Genomic DNA, 10,783 nt, shown 5'->3' with positions numbered 1-10,783 from the left:
GTGATAACCTCTCTAAGGTGCCAAAGAATGAAGACTTTCTTCTTTTTATTCATTACTATAGATTTGAATTCATTACCATAGATTCAAGGAGACAAAACTAGTCAACCTAGAAAGGAAGAATATTGAAGGATTTCCTACATAGCGACATCATTAATGAAGAAAGAAGAGAGAGTCCTTATTGAGCTTCTCATATAATCTACTATCAACTCTATGTGGTTGTATTCTGACATGTCAAGATTGGACCCCAAACTAGTGGCCCATCAAATTGTTGTTGATATAAATGTGAAACAAGTCAAACATAAATTTTGCAAGATGTGTCAAAAGGTGGCCTTGTCAGTCAAGGGGGAACTAGAAAAACTTCTAAAAGCCAAAATAATTCATCCCATTAACTATTCATCTTGGATTTCTTACATGGTCCCTATATCCAAGCTAACAATAGACATTTAGATTTTCACAAACTTTTAAGAATTCAATAAGGCTTGTCCAAATTATGACTTCTCACTTCAAAACATTGACATGATAGTAGACCTCACATATGGACATGATATTTTGTATCTCATGGATTGTTTCTCTAGCCATAGTCAAATATGCATCACAAAAGAAGATCAAAACAAGATTTCTCCTACAACATAATGTTGTTTGGGCTATAGAATGTAGCAGATACATACCAAAGAGCCACGATAGTTATATTTCATGACATGGTCCACAAGACCCTCAAAGACTATGTAGATGATATTTTGGCTAAATAAATCACAAGGCTATATCATTTCAATGACCTAGAAAGTATAGATTTGATCTCCTTTACAAGTACAATTGAACCTCAATCTAAAGAACTATATGTTCAAGGATATATAAAATTTCATATATGCCTAACAAGGCCTAAGTCCTCTAACAAGGACCGAGACACTATACAAATGCAACAAACTCCTAACAATGTCAATATGTTTAACCAGATACTTTTGACTAGTGGATCATTTTGTGGATACCATCCCCACTAGGGTTTTCCCTTGGCCAAGGTTTCCCTAGTTAACAAAATATGGTGTTATGAGTTACTTTATTTTATGGTTGTGTTCATTGTTTAGCATAGTTAGTTTACTTTCATATGCAAGTTATAAAGTTATTAAAGATATCCAATTTTGGGAAAAAGTTTGGCAAATGTTATTAAAGATATAGCAAAAGGGTTCACCAGAAGCAGTTAACTTTGGGTATCAGATGTGGATCCCATATTTTGACCCAATGCTGACAGTCTTCAATAGATGATATACTTAAATCATAGGTCGACTTAGTGGTGACCAAGCCAGAAGTAGTAGGGGACCATATGACCCTATCCTCTTGCCCAAATAAAGGGATTCTGGTGTATTGAAGGTTAGCCATTAGATCTTGCGCAACATTTTGAACTCCCAAGTCATCTCCCACCAACTGGACAAAGTTAGTCCACATCCTTTGGCTGAGGTACTCAGGCACCTTCTCACCCAATGCAAGGATGAGCAGATTGCACAAGTTAAGGTATCTGTTTAATTCCATGGTTAAGACATCAAACCAATTGTCTTGCCAAAATCTAATGTTTTCTCCATTAGCTACTTGTCATTTGATAACTTTATGGAGGAGTGTTTTGCATTTATTGAGGTTGGTCCATATTTTGAAACCCTGGGGTAGGTTCCCTTCCATAAACAATTTGCTAAAAGAGCCCCAATCCAAATACTTAGCATGCATTATGTTACACCAGTCCTCTTTCGCCATGATCAGTTTTTAGTCCACTTTCAAGTTCAATGCCTTGTTGAGGTTTTTTATTTCTATTAGCTCAAGACCACCAAAAATTTTAGGGGAGGAGACAGTGTCCCTATGGACAGAGGACATCTTCATTGTTTCATCTGTCCCCACGCAGAGGAAATTGAGTTGGATTTTCTCAAGTTTGTTCACCATGACTCCCAACATTTTGAAAAGTGAGAGGAAGTAAATTGGGATGCCCTAAAGTGAGGATTTGAGTAGTTGAACATTTCCTGCATTGTTGAGGAGTTTTCCTTTCCACCCTATGAGCTTCTTTATGAGTGCATTCCGAAATAGTAGACCAAAACTCAGCTTTGACATCTTTGACAGTAAGGAGGAACCCAAAATTGGTAGAAGGGAGGTTGGTCGATTGACAACCCAGGATTTTGATGCCCTTTCTTTGTATATCAATGTATGTATTGTAGAAAAAAATATTACTCTTTTGGAAGTTAACACTTTGCCCAAAAGTTTCAGAATACATGTCCAACAAGAACTACCATTCCTTCCCTTCCACCACTGAGGAATCACTAAAGAAGAATGTGTCATCCACAAACTATTGCATAACTGGGGGAGGAAGAGAGGGTCAAAGCAAGTTCAATATATTAATTTTTCTTTGGTCCACCATATTTTGCATATTCCTATCGAGGACCTCTGCAACAAGGATGAATAGGTAGGAGGAGAGGGGGCCTCCTTGTCGTAGACCTTTGTTCGGGGAAAGAATTCCCCTGGGGAGCCATTGACAATAACAAAGTAACTAATAGCTTCAACACATTCTTTGATTATACTAACAAATTTTCCATTAAATCCCAAGCGAGCAAGAACTTTGTATAGGAAGGACTAATTAACATTATCATAAGCTTTGGAGATATCAAGTTTGAGAGCCATACTTGCATTTTTTATTCCGTCCATAGAGTGTATAATTTCATTTGTAGAAATGGAAGCATCCAAAATTTGTCAACCCAAAACAAAACCTTTCTAATTTTCGCCGATGTTTTTATCCAACAATAGCTTAATCGTGTTCCCCATTAGTTTGGAGATTATTTTGTAAAAGGTTGTCCATTGACTAGTGGGTTTGAAATCACTTACGAACATAGGGTTATTGTGTTTAGGGACAAGCACAATAAAGTGTTTATTATATTGTCATAAAATTTTACCCATCTTGGAGAAGTCTCTTGCAACCCTGGAAACGTCTAGCCCAATGATGCCCCAAAGTTCTTGAAAGAAGGTTAGGGGGAGGCCATCCAGACCTAGGGCTTTATAGGCAATTACAGAAAAAATCACAAAACCGCACAATAGAATATTATCATTACTCCCTGTCATGACCACATTCAAAAGGTGGCTTAGGAGGGGGCCCTAGAATCAAGTGTTAGTAGTTAGAGGACCAAGGAGCATCTTGCCATTAATGTTTATCCTCGTCTCATTTTGAAGAGAGTCATCGCACATCGATGGAAGAAGGAAGTGTTACGGTCTCCCTCTCTTAGTTGTTGTACCCAAAAGTGTCGCTTCCAATAAGTTTTCTCCTTAGCCATGAGTTCTTTCCATTCATGTCAACACTTTTCTTCCTTATTTTGCACAATGCAAAGGTGTCTTCTTCGTAGCTAGCAGGGTTTGAAGGTGTTCCAAGGTGCTAGAAAGGCCTTTTTTCTTAGCAAAGACATTACCGAATTTTTTTTACTCTATCCCCTAAATTCAATCCTAATAATATCCAATTTGGCCACAACCTTGTACAGAGCAAAGCTCGTGATTGGTGTAGCCCACCATTTTTGGACCATTTCCCTCAATGTAGGTTGTAAAGTCACATTATTTCATATTTGAAAGGGGAAGGACTATGTTGAGGTGAGTTGAAGCATTTGAAGAGGAGTGGGTTAGGTATGAGGTCTTTATAGATAGGGACTTGAGGTGTGTGTCATCAGTCGCTTCACAACTTAAATAAGCAAGGAATTTATCCAAGCAGACCTAGATCAACTAAACTCCTTTTCTATTGGTAGACCAAGTGTACGAGTTGTCAAAAACATTAATGTCCACCAAACTTGAATCATTTATGAAAGTAGCCAAGTCACCCATACTATCATTGTAATTAGAGAAAACACCAACCTTCTTAGAGGGGTAGAGGGGGAGTTGAAACCACCACCCAAAATTAAATTAATTTCACTAAACTTGTTATTTAATCTTCGATTAGTTATATTAATAGAAATATTCTTTTTCATTTTCTAAATTTTAAATTTATGTTTCAATGCTTGAAAATATTTTTATTAAGAAACATTGAAAATTAAAAAGTAGTTGAGATTTATTTGTTTCTTTCTTGTACATTAGTTGTTTTAAATTATATTTTTAATTTTTATATTTAAACTTTTAAGTAATTTAATTTTTAGAAAAAATATTTTTAAATCAATGAATATATTAAGTTAAATATATATTATTTTTATTTTATCAAAAACTCCTCTTATCTATTTAATTGTAAAACAGACATTTATGATTAATTTAATTGAAACAATCTTGATAGACAATAATTTTGATTAAATCTAATTATAAAATTTAACAAATAAAGAAAAGTTAAGATATAATATTTTTAAAAATGCAAATTCTATGATTTTGTGCTTCCTTATGTTTGAGACCTTGAAAATAATGATGTTAACTCTCATCTTATTGTAAATACAAAATAAGATCGTCAAATCTACAACCAATTAATTGTTATGTTGATCATAACGATGAAAATATTGATGTTAGGTACTCAAGATTTTAATTTAAAAAATAAAAACTTGATATTTTCTAATTCTATTTATTCTTTAAAATTGTATTTATAATGAGATTATGAATATATTAAGTTATACAAATATTACATAAAGTTTTCTAAGACATGATCGTTATCTATTATCTATTTAACTGTAAGATAGACAATTACTATAAATAATATTTATACAACTTAATATGTTCATGATTTATTTTTTTTAAATCCAAAAAAAAACCTAATTCCAACCAACTCGAATATTAACATATTTGAATTGATGTTTTTGAAAAATTATAAATTTGTTATATCAAATAAAAAATTCTCAATCTTAATCAACTTCATCATTAATTAGAATTTAATTAAATTAAAATATTTTTCTAAAAAATTATAAATTTGTTATATCGAATAAAAAATTCTCAATCTTAATCAACTTCATCATTAATTAGAATTTAATTAAATTAAAATATTTTTCTAAAAATAATAATACTTAAAATCTTACATATTAAAAATAAAGATATAAGTAAACACAACTAATATCAGTCAAAATTATCCAGAGAAAAACTAAATCAAAATTTAGATAATAAAAAAGATTATATATTTTCTTGTATTTCATAAAATATTAGATAACCACTTTATTGAAATTAATTTAATTAAAATAAATAACAATAATTTACAATAAAATCATAAATTTAAATTTAAATTAATTTAATATATCAATCATTTAAGGGGAGGAGCATTTGAAATATTTCTTTGGTTAAAGACTACCACAGAGAATCAAACCTCACTTTGTGAAATTACATTAATATCTTAATTTCAATCAATTTCATTAATATTTAATAAAAATGGATATCTTTTGATTACGAAAAATTATGACAACTTTTTCAAAAGTTCAAAAACTAACCCATTTTCAAGGAAAAATTAACTTATAATTTATATTTAAACTTTCACATATTAAAAAATAAAAAATCACTATTAAACAACAAAAATGTTGAGTATTGTTAATACTTTATAAGAAAAAATAGATATTATACAAGACCCTCAATGTTATCTGAGAGATGTAACTAACAATTATTACAACGAAGGGCCTCTATATGCATGTACAATTAATGTGACCGCGACATGTATGCATGGGCATGGATCAAAAAAAGGCAATAGTTGGCCAGTGCAAATATTCGGCTATTTAGCTAGTATTCTAATGATTATTGCTTCAAATCCCACATCAACCTCAAGTTCCACCCCGGTGCCAACAATCTGCTACATGATGACCGCATCCTGAGGTAACCCATCGCCCTAAGGGTTGAGCGTTGTTATTCCCATAATATAATCGATGCAAATCTAGTCCACTATGTGGTTTGCCATATTTCCAAGGCTTCCCACCACACCCTCTATATCGAGGAGTTGATGGGTTTGACCATTCATGTCGATAGTTTTAGGGCTATCCACCACACCTTTTGTAGCAATTACCTTAGGAGATTGTGGAATTTCTCCATCCTCCAGCCCAGCATCTCCAGACACTCTAGGGAGGTGTTGCCCACTATTAAGGTTGAAACATTGTCACCTCCAATGAGTTGTTATTTTGAGCACTCTCCAATGGTGACAATGGCAACCCTTGGGGAGGTTGTTTACTCTATCTTTTGGCTCCGCAACCATACTCTACTTGCATGTAACATTGGTATGTCCCCTAGTCTTGCATTCTTGACAATACATGGTTTCATTCTCATAGGCTAGTGTCGTCTTTAGAATCACAAAGTTTGGTAGGGTTTTGTTAATGGCCTTATTAACACAAAACCTCGCAAAAACTAGTTGTGACTTAGAAAGGATAACTAGGTCCAGAGAAATGTAGTTTGTGAACGAGTCCCCTATCCATCTATAGATCTGCTCATCCCAGAATCCTAAGGGAAGCCTCGACAATCTGACCCAAATCGGAGCCATGTGTGTTAGATCATTTGCAGGGTCAGCCCTGACTTCCATTTGGCCGACATGAGAAGATGTTTTCCATATAACCACAAGCTCGACAAGACCCAAGATAGGTCTTCAGCAGCTGTAAAGCAGAACAAGAAGAGTCCACCAAGCATTGTCAAAGTAGATATGTTGCCCTTGAGCTTCCATTGTCCAAAGGTCCATTTTCTTACCATTTCGATTGAGGGTCCGAAGTTCACATACCTCCCAACCAGAGCTAGATTAAGGTCTACTATGGTCATGTCAACAACAAAGTTTGGGAGGCCAATCTTTGTTCCTTCTTTCATTGTGGTAACATTCACTAAAACATATTCAAGAATATTCTTAAGGCCCCCCATAAGCGATAATTGCTAGCCATCTTTGGTGGGGGTTTGTTCAGGCGCACCAAGAAGCTCCATAGTCCTGACAATCAATGACATCAACAGACACCACAACCGGTGAAATCTGAGCAGTCTCGATAACAGGGGGTCACTAGTAGGATCAGAGGGCCTAGAACCCATGGGGGCAGAGGCGAGAGGACAGGTCCTCCCGAATAGAAGCCATGGAAATTTGAAAAAGTTGCAAGGCAAGAAAACTGAGGGAGGCAAAGTGAAAATCCTCAATCTATCTTCAACATGGCTCAATGCATGTTGTGGAACGAGTTGCTAGACATTTATTTAGGAAACTTCTTGTCAACCCTCCTACACTTACCATTTCTATCTAGGGCTATGTGAGCTTGAGCTACAATTTAACAATTTAAGTTTCGAGTAGTCACCCTAGGGACAAGGAAATGGCTACTAAGAAGGAGCTTATTGAAAGCCCTCTAAGTCAAGTGTTTGACATTGTTTTCCCTTCAAAAGGGCATCACTAGAAAGGATGTGCATGTGCTCATAATTATAAATGCTCTAGTTTTGTGAAATAAGTGAAAAATAACATCCATGTCAAACTTGAATGATCAAAGCCTTCCCCTAGTGCTAGTGTAGATTCAAGGCCATCAAGGATATGGTCAAGAGCATGGATTCGGTAGTGATCACAGCAATGATGGGTGTACTCGTGAAACATGTGGAGATGTTAGTAGAAGCTCAAATGGTGGTCTTTGTTGCATTTTTATGAGAAAAGTGCTACTATTGAGATGTTGGCCCCTCAAGTCCCATGTTCCAAGAGTAGCTAAGCTAGTTGGAAAGTTGGCAACCTTATCATGTTGACCAATTTAAAAGTTCATGGGTAATAGTGTAGAGTGGCATCTGTGGTGATATACTTTTGTGTGATTTTTGGCCCTCAATGAGGCCCGTAGACAGATTTGATTGTATGCATTGATGTCTATCACATAAAAATGAGGATTTCCCATAAAACCTAACCTGTCAAAAAATACATAATGTAAAAAATATATTGCAAATCTTAAATAGTCAGATAGACCATTAATTTGCATATTTAGTAATTCCACATTTTTACTACCACTTTTATATACAAGACAAAATTCTTTAACTACAATCTCATATTTAGAAATGGAAAAGGTGATGATCGAACAATTAAAATATCTAAATAGTAAAGTAATTCATCTCACTAAGAATGTTCAGGTAATAATTATTAGTCTTTCACAAGCATTCTCATATTGGTTCAAAGATATTTAATTCATGGTAATCTACTAGGATTGAATATAAACATCATCTCTGAGAAGCCTCCTCAACAAGAGACAGTGGATAACTGAACTAGACGTAAAATCCTTTCTCACTTGTGACTAAATTGTCACCCCCAACACTGAAGAACCTTATTAGGTTGAGCACAGTACCAAATATATACTATCACCCAAGATGTGTCACTTGGAGTTCTAGTGCAGACATTGCAGCATTGATTGAATTTACAACATCCATTTTACCACCACTCAGTGCTTCGTCCAAGGGTGTCCGTTCATGCCTTTTCATTGAGTCAAAAATATATATTTATCAAGAAAAGGAGAAAATCTTAAATCAAATACTACATCAAACCAATCTGACCGTGCATAGCACCATTTCATATAAATCCAATGTAATTTTGAACATGTTCTGAAAGAGAGTGTAAGAGCAGTGAAAAGGATTTACCGATTTAGAGCAGCTGCATTAGCACCTGCCAGAATCAGCTCATGAACTACCTGAAACCAATATAAAGAAACAAATATGAACCTTAGGATCAAGATCTACAAAAGTCATGAGGACACTTGGTTTCTCAACTACAATAATAGTAATAATATGCATCATCATGCTGATGAAAGTGAAACAAGAAACAGTTACCTGAGCATGTCCATTCAAAGCAGCCCAGTGAAGAGGTGTGTTGTCCTCAATGTTGCAAGCATTAAGGTCCTACAGTAGGAATCACATATGTCTGTTTTTACAGTAATAGATGGAAACAATTTTAAAAATAATGCATTAGTACTGCACAAAGCTATCTAAGATGAACTCAAAAAGATAAGGTTGATTAATTCTGATTCCTTTATACTTCATTCTCTCTAAAGTCTAAACATAAATGAGAAATATATGGAGGACAGGCCATTGATGTAAAACCATGGTATAATACCAGTTGCATGATTGAGGCAAATCACTCTGGGGACACATAATCAATGACGTTTAACTGCAGTTCAACTCTCTCCCATCCCAAATTAATGGTAATGTCTTACAATGCCGAGAGACATATTTTAGCAGGAACTGAAAAATATGTAATACATAATGCAGAAAACTGTTTGGCATTATTTTTTATCATTTTATTTTATTTGTTACACCAAGTGTATCCCTGTGACCCAGTCCAGCAGCTCAACCTGCCTTACCTTGGGCTTACATATGGCCAAGTTGGGGTCCAAGAAGCGGTGAACGGAAGCAAGACAAGTCACTTCGGGGGATCCACAGCCCACAAGAAGTCCTCCATCTTAAATCTGGGAGAGGGTCAAACTTGTGACCTATGGAGAGCAAACCCACAGCCCAAATCAACTCTACTTGTGTGGGGTAAACTATCTAGCATTATTAACAAAGAAAACACTTGGTGAAGGTTTAACAAATGGGGTTGCAAGCAGAGTGGGTTTAACCATGGAAGAAACTCCATACTTGAGCACGCTCAAGCTGGAATAGTCCTGGGATGGGTAACCTCCCGGGAAGTCTCGATGCTTCACCTCTGTGAGCATCACCTAGATCCAATGAGTGGCAAGTGCTCCATTCATTCTCATGAGATATGGGTTCGCTTGAACCACTACTCGTGAAACATAGGTCAATGAGTATGACTCAAGAATTAGATAGTTGAATCTTGATAGCAATATCACAATTTGACTTGCTGTGGAAAAAATCTCCTTATCAATTGATGAGCTTAAAGGGATTTCTAATGAATGATTCATAAGGCACAACACTTGGTGAAGGTTTTAGAAATGGGGTTGCAAGCAAAGTGGGTTTAACCATAGAGGAAACTCCGTAGTTGAGTGTGCTCAAGATGGAGTAGCACTGGGATGGGTGACCTTTTGGGAAGTCCTAGTGCTTCACCTCTGTGAGCATCCCCTAGATCCAATGAGTGCCAAGTGCTCCATTCATTCTCATGAGAGATGGGTTTGTTTGAACTATACTCATGAAACATGGGCCAATGAGTTTGACTCGATAACTACACAATTGAATCTTGATAGCAATATCACAAAGCAAACACTAGATCGAAAAATATCAGAATCAAGTGTTGGAAATTACAATGGGAAAGTAAACTCTGAGAGTGGGGGGGGGTGAATCATCACTTCAAAACTTTAACTGTAATGTCCCCTACTTAATGTCACCATCAAGGTCAGTAGATTACCTAATGATAGGAGCTTCCGTAGGCTAATAAAGTGATTAAGGAGCTCATTTGGCAGTATTTTCAGGAGTTATTATTTTTAGTAAGTCAGTGGGAGTCAAGTGATATGGAAATTTCCAGTGTTCGGCTTGGTGGATTTGGTTGAGCTCTTTTCGACAAGCTATCATATCTGGTATTCTAAGTTCAACTCTTATATGATTTTAATGCCAAAGTTAATTTACTTTATTATAAAGTGATAATTAAATAAAAGACTTATCAATTAAGTCACTTTATTATAAAGTTGTTTTAAAAAGGTATTTCCCATTTATTCCACATTGTTTATGCAAATGAAGTCGACTTCCTTGAGTACTTTATATTCTCTTGGCTGGAATGAGTTGAGGCATGCTTGGATGATATTATTATTATGCTATTGGATTTCTAGGAAATCTAATTGTTGAGCTTGGAGGATGAAACCCCTCTTTGCTAGCATTCTCTTCACTGTTGAAAGATGTTGATGCGAGTTTTGTATCACTTACATAACATATTAGAAATTGGATATCCGATACAGAGTATCAAACA

The 10,783-nt window shown here is 35.3% G+C and overlaps 1 protein-coding gene across 3 annotated transcripts in view; it reads right to left on the bottom strand.

Moving 5' to 3' along the window:
• Positions 1–7,910: 7,910 nt before the first annotated feature.
• Positions 7,911–10,783, bottom strand: part of LOC149542687 (uncharacterized) — a 79,044-nt gene continuing 76,171 nt past the window's right edge. For all 3 annotated transcript variants that reach the window (XM_089797568.1, XM_089797567.1, XM_089797569.1), the window contains exons 4-6: positions 8,701–8,769; positions 8,512–8,561; positions 7,911–8,347 (exon numbers count right to left, since the gene is read on the bottom strand). In XM_089797568.1, coding sequence (XP_089653694.1) covers positions 8,236–8,347; positions 8,512–8,561; positions 8,701–8,769 — 231 coding nt within the window. In that variant the 3' untranslated portion in view covers positions 7,911–8,235. The remainder of the gene's footprint in view (positions 8,348–8,511; positions 8,562–8,700; positions 8,770–10,783) is intronic.

This window comes from Cupressus sempervirens, chromosome 8 (genome assembly GCF_028749045.1).
Source record: "Cupressus sempervirens isolate cs-2001-9-10 chromosome 8, ASM2874904v1, whole genome shotgun sequence".
NCBI lineage: Eukaryota > Viridiplantae > Streptophyta > Pinopsida > Cupressales > Cupressaceae > Cupressus > Cupressus sempervirens.
This window is presented reverse-complemented; position numbering and strand designations above follow the sequence as displayed.